Consider the following 20,246-nt stretch of genomic DNA (forward strand, 5'->3'; position numbering starts at 1 on the left):
TGATGATACTCAGCTGTACATTTCCACCCCAGACCATCCCAATGATGCCTTGGAAGTGATGTCCCAGTGCCTGGAGGCCGTGCGGGTCTGGATGGGGAGAAACAGGCTTCGACTCAACCCTTCCAAGACCGAGTGGCTGTGGCTGCCGGCGTCCCGGTATAGCCAGCTGACGCCATCGCTGGTTATTGGGGGCGAATCATTGGCCCCCACGGAGAGGGCCCGCAACTTGGGTGTCCTCCTGGATGCGCGGCTGTCTTTAGAAGGGCATATGACAGCCGTGGCCAGGGGGGCTTTTTGTCAGGTTCGCCTGATACGCCAGTTGCGCCCCTTTCTGGACCGGGACTCCCTACGCACGGTCACTCAAGCACTCGTCACTTCTCGTCTGGACTATTGTAACGCTCTCTACATGGGGCTCCCCTTGGGGTACACCCGGAGGCTCCAACTGGTGCAGAATGCGGCTGCGCGGGGGATTATGGGAGCGACGGGGCGCTCCCATGTGACTCCTCTCCTGCGCGAGCTGCATTGGCTTCCGGTGGACTTCCGGGTGCGCTTCAAGGTGTTGGTGATCACCTTTAAAGCGCTCCATGGCTTAGGGCCAGGGTACTTACGGGACCGCCTTCTGCCACCAATAGCCTCCCACCGGCCGGTTCGCTCCCACAGAGAGGGCCTCCTCAGGGTGCCGTCGGCCAGACAATGCCGGCTGACGACCCCCAGGAGGAGAGCCTTCTCTGTGGTGGCACCTACCCTTTGGAACAATCTACCCCCAGAGATACGAGTGATCTCCGACCTTCGGATTTTTCGTCGGGCCCTAAAAACTCATTTTTTCCAGTTAGCCGGTCTGTCTTGATTTTAGGGTTAGTTTTTAAAATTTTAATATTGATTTTAATTGACAAGTTTTAAATTATGGGCCAAATTATAAATTATTTTAACTTTATTTTTAAACTGTGATGTTTTGTATAGATGTTTTTATCTTGGCTGTTCACCGCCCTGAGTCCGAAAGGAGAAGGGCGGTATAGAAATTTGAATAAATAAATAAATAAATAAATAAATAAATGGCCTTTCTTCTAAGAAATTGGAAATCCTTATATCTAGTGTACATGGCACAGATAAGGAAAGATGGAAATAAGGAAGCACAATAGCAGTGGTATATCAAAAGTACACAAGGTGTAACAAATAAGTAGGCACCAGGTGCAAAAAATTATTTTGTGTCAAATTGTTATATTGGCATACCAACCTCTCTTCTTAATTTGCTGTTTTCATTTTCTGTTTCTTCATTTCGAAGAGTAAGCTAGAATGACAAATTGGTTAGCTGAAACTATATAGTATGATCCTAAGATAAGACAGAAGTCTCTTTCTAGGAATATCATTATTCATATTTGCAAAACTTACATATATAAATTATTAACTGAAAATAAAAAACACCTCTATTTCAATCCAAAAGTTTGTTTAGCCAGTTTTCTACTAAATCTATATAATGCTACATTTTCTCAGAAGTACCCAGTAGCAGAAGTGATTGGGTCTTCATAATTTACCAATTCCAAAATTTAGTGCAGTCAATCTGCAATGTAGGGAATAAACTCTATTTAGTTCCACAGACACATATATATATAATTACTGCTTCTTATATATAAACAATGCACTAAAAACAAGATATTAACTTGTTAAACTAGACATAGGAACTATTGAAACTAGTAAATTTGAGAGCATCTCTTTCAGTTCACTATACATGTTAGATTGTTTCTTATAATTTTACAATTTTGAAACAGTTCCAGTGCTTCATTTAAAAAACACACACATTATTTATGATCAGATGTATTTTTCAAATCAAATGTATAGATAATATTCAGTATTACCAATAACAGAAAGAATTTCAGATAAAAATCTTATATTCATTTATCTGTGAGTAAATTTCTTTGACTCAATTGGCTGTTCTTCCGTATAGTTATGTTTACAATTTCATTACACAATTTTAGTTTTCCTAAATTTATAGTATCTATCACTACTATTATGTTGATATAAATTTACAATATTTTCTTTTTAAAAATCTTGCATTGTTAGGTCTTAATTTTCAATTTCTATTGTTATTCTAACATTAATTTGTTTAGAACAAACTTTTACTCTATAAAGATTAATGTAATTTACCTGTTCATTAACTTTCTTCTCTTTGTCTAGGTCCTTTTCCATGTCTGCTAATTCTCTGTCTTTTTGTGACAATTGTTTTTCCAATTGGCGAATTTCATCGCGCAGAAATCGAGTATCACGGCTTCCAGTGGATCGCTGTGCTATCTTAGCAAATATTAAAATAAAATTAGTTATATATATTTCATTATATTAAGGTAAGTAAAAAGTGCATATTCTAAACAATATAAAACTCATGGAAAGGTTCTGAAATATAGTAAATATGCAACTAAACAATGTAAGATCAGATTTAGCTATTTACTCTAGCGGACCATCTGTCTTGGAATCTAAATTAAATTTAGACTGGCTATACTGAAAAATAACTACTAAATTAACAAATATTGAATTAATTCATTATTTCTACCAGTATAGCAGCAAAATCAAACTCCCAACTATTAAAATAGGGTTACACTTTATTATACTTTATGATTCAACATATTCTCTGCAAGTATTATATTTTAAAAATGCTCCAAAATCTGATTTCTCAATTAATAATTAATGCAAGGAAGTTTTCTAAAACATGTAGTAGGATCCTACTTTTTTATATTGTCCAAATTTAAAATATTAGGCAAATTAAACAGTTGCAGGATTTAAAATTACCAATCGTAAAATGCGAAAACCAAGCCTCACAACATGCTGTAGCTTAGAAGATTCAGCGCCATACAAATTAGACAGATTCATAAGATTCATAAAGCTATTTAAAGCTGATATTTTATCTCAAAAATAAACATACCTCTAATTCTTTTTCTAGCTTCATCACCTTAGTTTTTAATTGATTTTCTGTTTTCATAAAAAAGAACAAAGTTATCAAAATATATAATGACAAAAACACTGAAATAAGACCTAGAATGAAACTGATCACATTCTTTACTAGTATTTAAAACAGCTCCTTAAAAAAAATTAACTGTAGATTCTATCTGTGTATAGTATGAATTATATTATATATAGGAATACTATGTTTCATAATTGAACCTTGCATATCCCATATTTAATATACCTATTCTTTCAGAGAATTAAAAATGAGTGAACTCAATTGCTCATTAACATCTTTCAATTTATTTTAAAGAAACTTTTTTCTTCATTTTATAAACTGAAAATTCAATTCACTTTAAGTTGAAATTGTGTGATGCTTTGGGCCCAGCTTTAGAAGTTGGACCTCATTAGTCATCATCATATGTATGTTTTCAATGTTTCTGTATTTGACTGAGAATAACAGAATAAACGAAATTTATAATAAATTATATAAATGAACTATAATGAAGAATCTCACTATTCCAACTGAGTAAAAGGTAACAGTTCAAAACTAGCAGCAAAGTAAAAGCAAAACAATAAAGGGGTTAATACTTTTATTTGGGCTGGGAAGAAACCAAGAGTGAAACTGAAAATTATACAGGATATACGTGAGAGAGGAGGTCTTAAAATGCCTAATTTAAGATTGTATTATGAAGCAGCAGCTTTATCACAAATTAGTGACTGGTTTAACTTAACTAAAGAAAGAATGTTAAACATAGAAGGTTATGATTTGTTATATGGATGGCATGCTTATTTGTTGTATGAAAAAAAAGTGGATAAAGTGTTTAAGGGTCATATACTCAGAAATGCATTGTTGAGGGTTTGGAAAAAGTACCAATATAAGCTGAACTATAAGATACCTATATAGGCAAACCCCAGACATGTAATAGAAAATATAAGTACAGAGCAAAAAATAGAGGTGATTACCTATAAAGAGCTTCTTTTTTTGGAAAGGGGCAAGTTGCAATTGAAATCTCTAGATGAATTAAAAGAAGAGGGGATAATTTATACTTGGTTTCAGTATGGTCAGCTCCAAGCTAGATGGAGGGAGGATCAAAAAATTGGGATTATGCAAAATGAGGAAAATTTGGTGAAACAGATTAGAGATCAAAGTCAGATGCATATTAAAAGGTTGTATAATGCATTACTGGAAATAGATTCAGAAACTGAATTGGTTAAGGATTATATGATAAAATGGGCACAAAACTTTCAGGAACCAGTGATGATGGAAACGTGGGAAAAGATTTGGGTCAGAAATGTTAAATTTACACAAGCACAAAATTTGAGAGAGAATTTTTATAAAATGTTTTATAGATGGCACTTAGATCCTAAGAAATTATCATGTAAGTACTCGAATTTGCAAGCTAAATGTTGGAGATGTGAATGTAATGACGCAACCTATTATCATTTATGGTGGACTTGTAAGAAAGTCAAGGCATTTTGGATAAAAATTTGGTGGGTGATGCAGAACATTTTGAAAAGAAGGTTGAAATTTACTCTTCAATTGTTTCTATTGGGTATAATTACGGACTGTACAGTTTCAGAGACTAAATTGATTTTGAACTTAATATCAGCAGCTAGGCTGCTGGTAGCGCAATATTGGAAGAAGGACTCTTTGCCTACTATTGAAGAGTGGATATTGAAAGTAACAAACCTAGCAGAAATGGCGAAAATCTCAGCGTACTTGAAGGACCACACGCAAGAAAGATACGTATCGGAGTGGAGAAGATGGATTGATTATATTCAAAATAAGTATCAGACAAGAAAATATCAAATAGCTTATGAATGAATGTTAGTATTAGAAGTATTTGGTTATCTGTAGTGGAGTTAAGGTTTCAGTGGGGGAGGTAGTACTTTGAGGATAAGTAGATTAATCTAGTTTATGTTTGATTAAATGAAATACCTTGTATTTTGCTCTGGGAAGTCGGGGGGAGGGGGGGATAAAGGGGGGGAAAGGATGGGGGGAACAGGGGGGGGAATTTTTTTTGTATTCTTTTTGTAAAACTTTTCAATAAAAAAAAGAGAAAAAATAATTAAAAAAAAAAGCAAAACAATAAAGCCTACAATATTGAATTCTGAATTCTAAATAGGGTTTCTTCTCTATGGAACTGGAAATTCCATTTTATTGATACTTCTGTATTTTCCCCCAAAGTATCAAGATGTTTACAAGTTATATATCTATAGAAATGTTACCAAATTTAGCTTGCTCTTCTCCAGCTTTCTCAACTTCTTCTAGAGCCAGTTCTACTTCTTGATTTTTCATCTATTAGAGAAAATGCAAATAATACTAATAACTGCTGCAAACAAAATAAAATCATATGGATTAAAACATGTTTAAAATAAGATACAGTTTATTACAGATAAACCCCTAATATTAAGTTATATTGATATGTTATAAACATGCCAAAAAACTAAGAATAAGCTTTATGTAATTATACTCTTTCTTCTACAAGAGTATACAAGTAAAAAACAAACAAACCTCAGAGCTGTTTTTATTAATCCAAAACAACTACAACTCTATGTTTATTATGGACAAGTGTGTTTGTCCCATTTTCATCCAACTACTATATTTACCATTCAAAATGACTGTACATGAATGGGCAAAAAGAAAAAAAAATCTCATCTCTTCCCTTCTCAGGAAATCTTAGGTCACTTGTCTTCTTCACTACTTCTAGCCTCATAAATGTTTTTATATTAAACTATTTAAATATTTAACAAACCATGCTCATTTTTATTAATATCTGTGGATTAACTTTCTAAAGTGCTGCAAAACTATTGATATACATCTGTAAATATTTTAGAGGTTCCAGGAATTATAAACACAAACAGAACCTGTTCCAATGCTTATTTATGGGATTACAATGCAACTGATGGATTTGATAAACTTTCAGAGCAGTAGTGGAATTCAAATTTTTTTACTACCAGTTCTGTGGGCATGGCTTGGTGGATGTGGTGTGGCTTGGTGGGCGTGGCAGGGGAAGGATACTGCAAACTCTCCATTCCCACCCCACTCCAGGGGAAGGATATTGCAAAATTCCCATTCCTACTCCACTCTGGGAACAGCCAGAGGTGATATTTGCTGGTTCTCCGAACTATTCAAAATTACTCAGCACTTTGAGGACTGTCTGTGTTAGATTACTGGGAAATGAGTTTATATTAACTGCCAGTCTCTTTCCAGGTGCAATTCAAAGTGCTAGTTATCACATTTAAAGCCCTGAATGGCACAGAGCCAAATTATCTATAGGACTACTTTTCTCTGTGGATATGTCGATCTCACCAGATATCATCTGGTGTGCCTTCTCTACAACAACCATCTATCTTATATAACAGCCTTTCCCCTGAGGTCTGGAAGGCCCCTAACCTATTAGCTTTCTGGAGGGCCATGAAGACCTAGCTCTTCCCTCAAAAGGATAGGAATTGAGCCCAGCATATGTGTACTTTAGTACAGGATTACTATGATATCTTGGTGGCATGTGATGTATTTTGGGGGGAGGGTAGCATTTTTCCTCTATTCATAGTGGTTTGATGATTGCTATACACTTAGGATTATATTATAAATAAATAAATAAAGTATAATAAATGTTTATAAAGATGCTATTTAGAAATCTTAACAATATATCAATACTGACCTTCATTAGTGATTGAGAAATTTTAAAAAGCTGAATTAAATGTGCAGGAGTCTCATCTTTCAAAGCCTTACCATCAACCTAAAATATATAAAATATAAATATTTGAGAAGTACACATTAAAATATCTTTAATTACTGACATATTGAAAACATCATGCAAAATACCTTGGCCACAGTCTCAAGCAAACTATCTGCTAGTTCCTCCTGACGAGGCAAAGCATCAGGATCTACTCTCATAATTTTCTTCCATTCCAAAATAGGTGCCATCCTGAATATTCATTTACTTCTGTAAAAAAAAAAAGTAGTCACATTGAAAAGGTTATATTACATTTACCAGAAATATTTAATATAGCATTTGTAGTATTTTTATTTAGTAAGCTATTATATCTAAAAATAGTAGAGGACTTACTTTCCCCATTAACAGAAATTCTGTGAGGCAGGTTTAGACTGAGTGGTTATTGGTCCACAGGCATTCATTAAGTTTGCATTAACCAAGGGTGGAATAGAACCTCACCTAGCCCTTCCTAGTCCAACCCCTTAACTACCACACTGACTCTCAAATGAAATGTTACTAGATACAAGGAGTCAAATAAATATTTTAAGACTAAAAGCCAATTTTTTTTATTTATGCACCTGAAACATTTATTTATTTATTTATTTATTTATTTATTTATTTATTTATTTATTTATTTATTTTATTGAATTTGTATACCGCCCTACTCCCGAAGGACTCAGGGCGGTCTTTTCTCTTTATTTCTCTTTATTTCCATGTATATATAGTTCCTCAATGTAATCACTTAAGAATTCCATCAGATGAGATGGGAGCTATTGTAAAAATTAATAAGAAAACCTGTAAAATAGCTTTTACGTTTGAAAATGATCCAATTTCAGTTTTTGTATGCATTCTACTCCTTGAACTTGATATTATGTTGAGGGGTTCCTTTACCATTTCCTTTTTTAATTCTGTTTTTAATCTTTATATTAATAAAATATTTGATTACCGTAAGTTTGGGGCAGATTGTAAATGAATGCAAAGGATAACTACAATGTCTCAAATACCATTTCAGAACAATTATCCTTAATATTTTGGAATTCTCTTGTTGGAAGGCCATTGATTCAAAAATTTCATTGCACAAATTGGTTGTATGTCTGTACCTATGAAAACATAGATAACTAGGATTGCCAATCTTGTTTCTATCTAAACTAGTACTATTAAATTCAATTTGATTTCTAAGAAACTGTGGATAAAATTATAATTATATTATTTACACACAGTTTTGTGACATGCTCTTTTTTGTTTCATTTAGCTCCAACTGGGTATCACAACGCTTGGAGGAAAAAAAAAGGTTTTAATGGTTTTCCAGAAGGTTAAGAGGATGGAAGTTTGCCAGATCTCAAGGGGAAGAGAGAGGGCAGGACCACTATGGAAAAGGCACATCTCCTAGATCCCAGAAGTGATACTTCAATATGAGCTCATTATTACCGGTATATATTGTGTTTTAACAGAGAACTACTATACAGTTAATTTCACACAGATTACATAAAGTATGAGACAAACTTCAATTCCATCAGATTTATGGAATAAAACCAACAGCATTGTTTTAATACTATATTCCAGTGTTGGCGGACCTTTTCGGCACCGAGTGCCGAAAAGGGAGTGCGGGACCTCGGGGGAGCACCGGAATCCAGAAGAGTAGCTCCCTGGCACACACGCACCGGAGTGCCGGTCACCTGGTATTCCAGTTTCTGGCACTCATGAGCACGCAAAAACCAGCACATGTGCGCACCAAAACCCAGAAAAGCAATAGGCGAGGGCTGGCATGCCTGGAGAGATGCCTCTGTGTGCCACTTCCAGCACATGTGCCATAGCTTCGCCATCATGGCTATATACTATATAAGAAAAAATACTTTGGCCTTTTCAAATACTATTCTCCAGGATTCAAAAATCAATTTTTTGACCCTGGGAAGTAAGATCCAAGTTTTTGTTGAAGAAAGGATTTTTTTCTTCTTTTTTTTCACCTTATCTTATAATTCTTCATTTCCTGAGTTAAAGATTCTCAATTTGGAGATAAGGTTCATACACTGAATTAAAACATGGTTAGTGTAGCAGGTAGCCAAGTACATAGAGTGGAAAGCTGAAAATCTCAAACCCCCTTCCCAGAGGCTCTGTAAGCATTCACATTGTGATCCTCTCTCCTACTGTGAGGTATCAGTTTGATTGTACTTGCTGATATAACTATCTTCCAAGGGGCATCTCACCTGACAATGCTGATATGTGAGAAAGATACAGCACTCGAACCCTTCATGACAATTAAAATGTAAAAAATGAAAAAAATAAATTTAAGTAGTGCAATCTTCTGCCATGTAACATTAAAATTCCATTATTTTCTATCTACAAGGCATGGACTGTTTTGTTTTGTTTTTTAAATTAATCATATTTCTATGCCACCCACTCTCCGAGGACTCTGGGCGGCTTACACCAAAGACAGTATACTAAATAGCATATTGCCCCCAACAATCTGGGTCCTCATTTTACCCACCTTGGAGGGATGGAAGGCTGAGTCAACCTTGAGCCGGTGAGATTTGATCTGCTGATCTGCTGAACTAGCAGTCAGCTGAAGTAGCTGCAGTACAGCACTCTAACCACTGCGCCACCTCGGCTCAGTTATTTAAAACATTTTGTAAAATATCCAATAGATTATGCCAAGTCACATTTTAACAACGGTTTACTGAATAAATCATAATTAACATACTAATAATGTAAATCGGTCTATGAATCACAGCAACTGGGTTCCCATATTATGAATAGCAAGTACCAAAGCAATTTCATACTTTTAAGCTCAATCATAGATCATTTCAGTTATTGAATCCAATCTACCGTTTAGTATAGGAATTCAGTTTAAAGCATTCCAAACAGAGGTCTGTCCTCCAGCCTCTACCTTAACACATTCAGTGAAAGATGGTTCCTAACATTAAAAAAAAAAAATCTACCTTTCTATAAAAGTTTTAAGACCATTATTTGGGATGACAGCAAAGACATGGATCAATATTTTCCACTTCACAAGATTATGAGTTTCAAAATTTCAAAACCTGTTTCTTTTCAGGTATTTTTATGAACAATGGAGAAGCTAAAAGAATATTTTTTCCATGTTATTTTATTTGCTGTTGTTCCATATGGCTTCCATCATTCGAAGAGATACACCTTTTCTTCACAAATTGAAGTGTTTAATGTGTTTAATGGAATGGTCTACTTTCTCCAAAACACCATTTTCCTCCTTCTTTTTCATCAAATCATGTAACCACAACACTTGTGCAAGAAGGCAAGCAGGAAAACATGAGATCACACTAGCAAAATCTGGTATGCTTCTTTTTTGGTGATGCTGCCCATCCAATGCTTCTCTCTCTCTCAAGATCCTAGCTGGGCATTAAAGGAGGAGCGGGGGCAAAACTTTGCTGCTTTAGGATTATCTATGCTAGGGGAGACAGAGCCTATTATGCCAAAACATTGTGGATTAGTGACCGTTTCACCAGAGGCAGAATACATGCAGGCTGTCCTTTCACACGTACAGGCAGTCCTCAATTTATGACCACAACTGGGCCCCAAAATTATGTTGTTAAGTGAGACATTTAAGTGAAATTTTGCCCCATTTTACGAACTTTCTTGCCACAGTTTCTTAAGTGAATCACTGCAGTTGATAATTTGCTAACGTGGTCGTCGAATGAATCTGGCTTCCCCCTTGATTTGGCTGGTTAAAAGGTTGCAAAAGGGGGTCACATGACCTCGGGACACATCAACGGTCATAAATAATAAGTATAGAACCATTTGCCAACCATCTGAGTTTTGATCATGGGGATGCTACAAAGATTGTTAAGTGTGAAAAATGGCCGTAAGTCATTTTTTTCCAGCGCCGTTTAACTTTGAACGGTTACTAAATGAAGTGTGGTAAGTCGAGGACCATCTGCATTTGGACCATAGGGAACATTTCGTGTATCTTTAACAAAGCGAACTGTAATCCTGCAAAGCTTTATTTCACCAGAAGAACTGGGCTGGGCGACGTAAACCGCATTTTAGGCATATGAAAGAACCACCCTATCTCGACCGCGAAGATTTAGTAACCGGGGATGCCAGGCATAAAATCCCAGCGTCCACTCGGTCCTCCTTCCCTCGATCCCGACTAGAAGCGGGAAACGGTCCCCGTCTCTCCCCGGTGCCCGCGCCGCCCCTTGCTGGCTCGCTTACTTTCCACCGCCTCTCCTCCCACCTTCAGCTCTTTCCTTTGTCTTCCCTCGCCGACTTCCGCAGTCGTTGAAGGTGGGGACGGCCGCTGCTAAGCAACGCGATCAAACAACCCTCGCCCACATTCAGAAGAGCCCGGATATGCTCTCCAACTTACACCGAGCGCCCGGTCGAAACTCCCGCGGGACTACAATGCCCAGAGGGCAGTCGGCGAAGAAAACTCCGAGTCCCAAAATGCTTTGCTCGACGAACCGTTTGACAAACGCTCCGAGTCGGACAAAGCGCTACCTAGCGCGGGTGAAAAAAAAACGAATTCCGGCCAATAAAGAGAGCCGCGCTCCTTGGGGAACGGAGATGACGGGACCCTCGCGCCGACTGGGCAGGAAAAAAGGACGGACAGCCCGACATTAAGGAGCGAAGCGTTTCCCTTTCCAGGGAAAGCGTCGTAGGAAAAAAAAAAACTACACGCCCCAGTCAGCCCAACACCGACCTGGAGACAATCTCCTTTCGATATCCGCCGCTTGGAATGCTGGGAAGAGGGAGGTGGGGGAGCGGCCGAAAGCCGCCTCGGCGAGCGCTCTACTGGGAACGGAGAATGAATGTCTGCGCATGCGTAATTGAGGAGGGAGTCTCCGGTTCGTTCATTCGTTCTGATTTGTGGGGTGGGGAGGGGAGTTGGGGGGGTCTTAATGTCGAGTTAAGTCGGGAGCTGCTGCGGAGTAAGTCATGGCGGGGAAAGGGGTTCATCCACGGCAGTCCCAAGTAGAGGAACCTGCGGAGTGAAACACGCGGGGACAGAGTCTATCAGGATCTTTTGGGGAGCTGGGTAACTTAACGCGCGTGCTGGTTTTCCGTGCAAAGGTAATGGGGAAAGAAAAAGGACGGGGGAGGGCGGAGAAGGAAAAACACCAGAACTTGTCCGTCAAATGTGAAGTTTAAGCCCGAGGGACGATTTTGTTTGATCTTTTGTAGGATGCGTTCATTTTCTCTTTAATGTGAACATGTCCCCTCGCTTGCCTGTTACTAATTTCCAAAAAGGCTAGCAGGCTTCACCCGTGACGTTTATAAAGACCTGAATTAGATACTGTAATGGTATCTTTTGTGGGCTTGGCAGAATCTATAGATGTATTCTTGTTAAGTGTTACCTAGCTGCATAATTCATATGGGCCCAACTTCATATACTGTATAATGCAGTATTGTTAGTGTTCACTTTGAAGGGCCAACGCTGGATATTGTTAATTAAAGCCCTTCTGAAATTGACCTGTCTGCTTCATTTATAGCTTGCTTCTTTGGCAAAAGTATGACTTTTGCTAGGTCTGGAGCATGCTGTCTTTGCAAACTTTGTGCATTGCTTATATTTTGTAAAGATTGTGTGAATTTTTCATGGTATATTAATCAGAATTCTTTACCCAATTTAAAAGGGTATGAAGTCTGCTAGTGAGATAAATAGTTCTTAATTTCATCTTCTGGGTAATTTGGAAGTGGGATAAAGAAATACTTCTACATACATTAATTTCTTAATGACATAGTTGGGTATCCTGAAGTGGTAGTTTATAATCAAAATTTAACTCTTGGATACAATTTAGATTTCAGTGGCATATATATTTTACAGTATTCATATTGGCATGAATCTGATATGTTTACGTGAAAGTTATTCTAGCCACTGAGTTTCTTCCCCTCCCCCCCCCCCATTTTGTCTACCTTGGGCTCCTTATTTTATTCTGATATATTGGACTTCATTGTTCTAGCTACATTTTAAAGTGTTTAACTTTTTTGTAACATTATTCTCTTTATTCATATTTTCAGTTCTTTGCTTCTCTATAAGCCTGGGAAATATCAAAGCTGTAGTTATTAAGGATTCAGCAAATTATTGCACCTGGCTGATTTTACTCTTAACTCAAAGAAACCTATAAAGAGGTTGAGGTCTGATTTGTATCTAAGTGGGAGACTCAGGAATGTAGGCTAGACTGGGAAATTGGAGGGGAAAATCCCCAAAGAAATTAAGGACTAACCAATTGTTTAATTGATGCCAAATGAGCTACCTGGAAATAATAAGAGATAAAGTTCAACAGAAAGAAGAATTTGGGGGCTTTAGTGCACTGATAGAGAGCCAGTTTGGTGTAATGGTTAAGGTACCAGGCTAGAAACCACTATCGACTCTAATTCTACTTTAGGTATGAAGCCAATTGGGTGATTTTCATTCTCTCTGAGCTCCAGGAAAAAGGCAAACCACTTCTAAAAATATTGCCAAGAAAATTGAAGGGACTTGTACAGGCAATCACCAGGAGTCAACACTGATTTGAAGGCACAAAACCCAAAAATGATTCATTATATAGTCAGGATGAGACATAGGTTGCCTATGAAATCGTATTGTTGCTATTGTCAACAATATTAGTTAAACCAAACACTTGATTTCATATAGAACAACATCAGTGCTTTATATAAATATCCTGCATACATCAGCCATTCATTTTCTGTCCTAAATGCCAATAAGCAAATTACAGCTGCCCCACTGAAAAAACTCAGTACATTTTCTTATCAGGCAGATGGTTACATAGCTAATTGTGTGCGTATGTAAATGTTGAAGCAATTAATGCAATTTAGAACACCTAGCAGTCAGTACAAAAATAGCATACAGTATTTCTCAATTCCAATACTATAGAGTTGGTTGCCTTGGGGGCAGGGGTACTTTATAGCTCTGTAGAATATTCAGGATAGAGTTCAATTACTTTTGGTCTTTTCTACATATACCCAAAGGCTTTCATTTCCCCAGTGGAATCTTTTTTTTTTTTTTGGGGGGGGGGGGGGGGGACTTTACATGCCACATTAAAGACTGTTTTGAAGTTTACCAGAATTTTTTTAAAGGAGAAATGTCATTCGAAAAGACGGCTCGGATATGGATACAAGTACTGTAATCTGGCATGAATGCACATCACTGTCCTTGTGGATAACTTATTTCATTCTGCCAGACTCCCTACCCTACCTGATTTTATTGTTTACTCTAAACAGAATTTGTAATGTTTGAAGTCCAGCATAATCTTACGCAAATTATACTTGACCCATAGAAATTCTAAATTCTAAAAAATAAAAATATAGATGATAGCTGGCCAATGTTTTGCTCAGAAATCTGTACAGCTACCCAGAAAAACAGTTAAAACTAGTATAATAATAAGCATCAGGGAGAAGACAGAGGATAGTGAGATAATACTATTTTAGAAGGTTATTACTTTCCAGGTTGCTTTCAGATAGATCATTTTTTGGGGTCTCACCAAAAGAGGCATATTGTAAGAGCACATTCAGCTATTTTTTAAAATATAAATATTTAATTGGGAGCAATGCCTCCTTCCATAACTTTAATTTAAATAGGGGATATTTTAAAATTACCATTTTCCTGAGCTCTTTCATTACTTGATTCACTTTTTCGCATAGCTCCATTTGCTGCATACTTCTGGCAGTGGTGGAATAGTTTCTTAAAGTCATCACAAAGAACTTCATACTTTGCCTTTTCAATCAGGTCCTGACAATTCCTTCCAGCTGTTCATTTGAGTTAAATAGATACCCACAAAGGTATTCTTTTCACTTTGGAAATTAGTGGAAGTCACATGGTACGGATTCTGAACCTTAGGTTAGAAGGGGTAAGATGTGAAATCTAACTTTGCAATTACTTCTTGGTGGCTTGTGAGATATGAGGCCTAAGGTTATCACATTGAAAAAAAATTCATTCTTGTGTTATGCTTCCAAACTCCTCTTAATTGTTTCCAAGTTTTGAGTGTCATCTCTTTGAGTGCCATCATAATATTATCAGATTCAAAAAAATCCTTATGAATAACACCTTCTGCATTCCAAGAAAACTGTATCCATGAGTTTTTCTGCCAAAGCGTAGAGTTTCTTACCCCCGTTGGAAAAGTTTTATGACAGTGTTCCATGGACTGATGCTTCATGTCTGTGTCATAACAAAGTGCCCATGTTTTGTTGACTGTCACAATGTTACGTACTTTCATTCTTACAGTTTGAAAGCAATTATTGACAAATTTCATTTCTGGAAGTGTTCATCTTTGTCATCAGCATCAAGGAACCCATCTAGCACAAACTTTCTAATATTGAGCAACACATTCTGTGAAATGCCAAGTTTGACAGCAATTTTCGTTTCCATGATCTATTGATTGTCCTCAATCAGTTCATCAACATAGCTCATATAAAACTTGTGGGTTTGCTGTTACAGGTTGCCCATTTGTTCTTGATCACACATATCAACTCTTCCTAGTTCACCATCTTTACACTTTTGGGGGCCCAGCTATGCACATTTCTTATATTAACAGTCATTGTCATAAATCTGCATTATGCAGTAAATTTTAATTAGCTGTCAAAAATTCAATCACAATGCATTGCCTAAAGCATACTGACCAGTACTCGCTGCAGGTTTAGTTTCAGTGACAGCACAATTTTTTTGTAAAGAAAAAAAATGGAGCTGAAAAGCACATCAGGGTTTCTAGTTTGTCAGTGCTGTCATCTGTTGGTGATTTATAAAATTGGAGGCAATCTTCATTCATCCCTTGTGTGTCTGCCAACAATTATACTATACTCCTCTGGATTTTAGTGACTGTATCTGATAGGTGAAGGATGGTATCATATGCCCACTTAGATCTAATATCCTATTTGAGCATTCAGCAATATTGGATTACTTAAGGGAAATAGAAAGACATGGTTGGCTCAATATACCAGTTAAACTGCAGTTTAAGATCTCTGCCACTGAATATTTAGCTTTACAACTGGGCTTATAAAAACAGACCTTCCTGACCCCTTTTCTTCTCATCACAAATTTTATTATTTTATTATTAAATTTATATGTCACTCATTTCATGAATTCAAGTTACATTTCTGTAGAGAGATTCCTGTGGTATATAAGAGCAGAGGAGAAAGACCAGGAATGCCTGGAAATTGGACAGGATTGTGTAGAATAGGCGCATCAAACTCAAGGTTCTGTCTCTACTTGTGTATTTCAGAACTAATCTAAAGAAAAAAAACATGATTAATCCATATGAGCTAGAACATTTATACAAAAATGTTACTTTTTGGGAGGGAATTCATGGATAGTTTGATATTCAGGTAATCAAACAAGTTATAGTAATATACAGAAAAAAATAAGTATGTTTATTTAAGCATGTACTGTATACATGACTGTCTTTCTGGTTCATTGTTAAGTAGTGAGAAGTTGACTAGCCTATTCAATTTCTGTGTTCTGACTACCCAGGAATGGGAAATTTAGTTGAGCACTAGTGTTTTTCCTTTGTCTTTGCTGCCATCTCATGACTATCTAGATATTTGCACTATGATAGCCCTACGTACCAAATGGGGTATTACAATCCCATTACATGGGAGAAAATTAATGTGTATTCTTCCATACTACTGTATTGATAAGGTTTGTGGACAGGAGGAAAGATAAAACTTTTTGAAAAATATATAAAATAGGATAAGAATAATCACATTACCCTACACTTGCTGTAAGGAAGACCATTTAAATCAGGGGTGTTAAACTCAAGGCCCTCAGGTCGGATCCGGCCCACGATGTGGTCGAATCTGGCCCACGGGGCTGTCCTGGTCTACCCAATGCTGAGAGGAAAAACCGGGCCAGCCTAGCTTTGGCCCAGTCTACCCAGTGTGAAGGGGAAAGATCAGGCAAGCGTAGCTTTGGGCCCTTTGTACCCAATATGAAGAGGAAACATGCCAGCAGTTTGGGGACTGGCGTCAAGTTGGCCACACCCACCCAGTCGGCCACACCTTCCCAGTCGGCCAATCCCACCCAGCCCCTGGAGGTCAACCACAGTCTTGATGCGGCCCTCAATAAAATTGAGTTTGACACCCCTGATTTAGAAGAGGGTTTTATAATACCTTTATTTCTACTTGGAAACCACTTCTGGACTTTGCTTGAGGTGGGAAAAAATGAAAGCTTGATTTTGGGTTTTACTGATTAGATAGATTTGTTGTTATAGAAATGGCTAGTTTATATTACTATGAAAAAATAAAAAGTTGAGGGTAGATGTTAACGCTGTATTTTACTGCACCAAAGGAGTCAGAAGTCAATGCCTTTTTTTTCTTTTCCCTTGCTTCTCCCCACTATCCTCTTCCCTTTTTCCTTCCCTAATTTCCCTAATATTTACTTTTCTATTCTCTTTGTATATCATATTATAAATTAATAAAAAAAAACCTATATAAAATAAAAGAAGGTTTTATTTGTTATAGGACTTGTATCCTGTCCCATTTAATAAACACTAGATTTTGATTTTTGAATGTTCATGTTACTCTGCATAATAGCCTTGCATGATTTCCTTTTGTATTTTCTGATTTCTACAACTGTTTTGTTTCTTGACAGAAAAAAAAAGTTCTTCTGCATGCATAATGGAAAATGGATCATTTCTACTGCTTTCTATGAACAATTAAATAATAAAAAATTAAAAACAATTTTTCTATTTCCTTGAACTTTTTGACACTTTGGTAATTTATTAACTTCTAGTATTTATACACACACACACACACACACACACACACACACACCTGTAAGGATATACATACATACATACATACATACATACATACGTACGTACGTACGTACGTACATACATACATACATACATGACCTACCCTTCCAGGTATATCTGGATAATAGTGAAGAGTCTTAAATAATTATTTGGGTTGTATTTAGAAAGTATTGTTCATTGAGAAAAGCTTATTGTTTTAAGCCAAATTATATGTGTAAATTGAATCAAGTTGCTTCTGTTGACTCTTATAAAATTCCTACTTTTCCCACTCAAAATGAAGAACAACTTCTCTTTTTAACTTTTTGTATTTTTGTGTTACTCAAGGTGATTTGGACCCTTTGGAAAAGACATTTAGATTTGTTCATATTCTTATATACTAACTTTTTTCAGCTGGTTGTCACTGTGAATCACACTTAGAATATATCTGATAGTTCATTGGTTATATAGGAACATGACTTGCTGCTAATCCATTATTGACTACTGTACCTGACAATATTCTTATGGCTCCAAGAGTTTTTCCACGTCATCTACTACTTGGAAAAAGCAGACACTAAAAAGTTTGGGAGACTTTTGCATACAAAGTTTATACTCTTGTCATGAACCACAGCCCTTTCACTAAGCCTTCTTTCTTTATAAGCAACACTCTTTGAAATCATGTCATTATTTTGTCATTTTTAAACAATGAGTGAAGCAATGGAGAGGAATGTGAGGAACTGAGGTAGTAAAATATTAGTTGACGTGATATTTGAGAGTGCATGTGAGATTTTTTTTCATGGTGAAATACAATACTGGTATCCCCCTTTTCCCTGTCAAAGTAGCAGAAACTGCAAGGAATAATTATTCTACACTTTATGCAGAGATAGGCAGAAAATCATCTCCTAGGCTTAACAATAAGCTTTACAATAAATAATAAGATAGAAGAAACAGTAAGGAAGCCATTCTTAGTATATGTCCAAGATTGCTTCACACTGAGCTTCTAATGAAAATCTGATACTCTTACATTTGGACTGAACCAGTCTCTTCCAGTTAGCAATTGGCTTAAGGTCTAATCAGTTTCAGGGAGCCCTCCAGAAGAAGGGTTCTAATCAACTAATTAAGGTCACAGTTGAGCTTGTTAACTTCTGGTTAGGAAAGGCTGAGCTGGAGAGAAAACAACTTGAGAAGGGATAGTTTGTTTAAGCTCTTTGCGCTGTGAGGAGGCAAAAAAATGGGAAAAGGGGGTAAGGCATAGAATACTGTATGAGAGAACTTTATCTGAATGTGACTGCAGCAACCAGCGATCTTCTCAGCATCTCTACATATCTATCTCTACACACAGTGTCACATGTTTTACTTAACAATGGTGTTGCTCTGTGACTATTCTGCCGGAATCAATTGAAGTCACTAAATGATACTATATTAATATTATAACTTGATTAATCACAAGCGTTTCTCAGTTTATATTTTTGGATAATCTTAATATTGTCATGCAATATTTTGCATAGTTTAAGAGTATGTATATTCTGCAATCCCAACAGTTTAAGATAACTGAGTTAGGGTGGCTTAAATGAAATTGACCTAAATATGTTTCCTAAGACTGTCTTATTTTTCTTTCCTTTTGTCCTAGTAAAGATCCATAAGCACTGTAACAGATCACTTACTGATAGTACTACAGCTTGGAAAAAAGATTTTGGAAATGGCTTCTCTTGAAGAAAATGCATAAATGAAAAAAATATTATGCTTGACTGATAAGGTAAATGTTCTAAAAATGTTGCTTTTTGGACACTCATCCCAAATTTTTAATCATTGCTTCATTCTAAGATAAAATGCATGATTGAAATTTTTGCATTGTGTATTATTATTTTAATCTGGGCATAAACATCTTGGTGAGCATATTGAATATGTTAATTCAAGATTACTGATAAAATCAAATGTTTGCACAATCCTTTTGAAAACTTTATTTTTATAATGGTGGTTGATTTCATTCAGTAAAAAAAAAATGCCCTTTTTTCTATATGTACATTTTGACATTCTGTTATTATGAGATAGAACAATCAGGTAATAAATTTAAGAGACCATAATTCTCACCTTTCTTCAGAGACTGAGTTTATATAATTTTACATAAATCATTACCTCCTAGTTAAGGCTCTGTCATAAGAACTATATCCAGATTAATGTGATAATGTTTCACTATTAAGTAAGGGATTCTCTGGCAAGATATATTTGCCTATGAATTTCTTTTTCATGAGAAGAGCTATTTTATTTTATTTGGTTACAATCAGTACTACTAGTTCCAAGTGCCCATATATTTTCAGCAATTGCTGATTCACTAAAGAGTCTAGGGATTTTGATTTCAATATTACATCCAGAAAGAATATCAACAGTTGCTACAATTCAGCAGGTACCAAGATGTCAGTGCTTGCTAGCAGGTTAAGATTTATATTGTTTGAAAAGGTCCATCCATAGTATACAATCTTATGTTTTAATAAGTCAGTTTAAAGTTTTTAATCTGTTTAATAGGACCTGTAAACTTCCCACCTTTGGTGGGAAGGTAACAGTGTTCCATGTACCTTTGACATTTAGTCATGCCGACCACATGACCATGGAGACGTCTTCGGACAGCACTGACTCTTCAGCTTTGAAACAGAGATGAGCACCGCCCCCTAGAGTCGGGAATGACTAGCACATATGTGTGAGGGCAACCTTTACCTTTAAACTTTAAAAAATATTTATGGTATGGTACTTAGCTGAAAAGTACTGAAAGACTTACAGCAATCTAAGAATTTAAAGTATTATTATTATACTTATAGATTAATGCAGTATCTTTCAGAATAAAATTTATTTCAAAGGAGATATATTTTCATTGCAAATTATATATGTTACTTTCTGATCAATA

General features: G+C 36.4%; 1 protein-coding gene across 1 annotated transcript in view; it reads right to left on the reverse strand.

The window, feature by feature from the left end:
* Window positions 1-6,902, reverse strand: part of CEP290 (centrosomal protein 290) — a 61,393-nt gene extending 54,491 nt beyond the window's left edge. The window contains exons 1-6 of the mRNA XM_070947989.1: window positions 6,764-6,902; window positions 6,600-6,677; window positions 5,164-5,233; window positions 2,912-2,958; window positions 2,143-2,286; window positions 1,235-1,288 (exon numbers count right to left, since the gene is read on the reverse strand). Of these exons, the coding sequence (XP_070804090.1) occupies window positions 1,235-1,288; window positions 2,143-2,286; window positions 2,912-2,958; window positions 5,164-5,233; window positions 6,600-6,677; window positions 6,764-6,865 (495 nt within the window). The 5' untranslated portion in view covers window positions 6,866-6,902. The remainder of the gene's footprint in view (window positions 1-1,234; window positions 1,289-2,142; window positions 2,287-2,911; window positions 2,959-5,163; window positions 5,234-6,599; window positions 6,678-6,763) is intronic.
* Between the last annotated feature and the right edge of the window lie 13,344 nt (window positions 6,903-20,246).

The sequence above is a fragment of the Pituophis catenifer genome, unplaced genomic scaffold (genome assembly GCF_029215685.1).
Source record: "Pituophis catenifer annectens isolate HBS135680 unplaced genomic scaffold, rPitCat1.0.hap2 SCAF_7, whole genome shotgun sequence".
NCBI lineage: Eukaryota > Metazoa > Chordata > Lepidosauria > Squamata > Colubridae > Pituophis > Pituophis catenifer.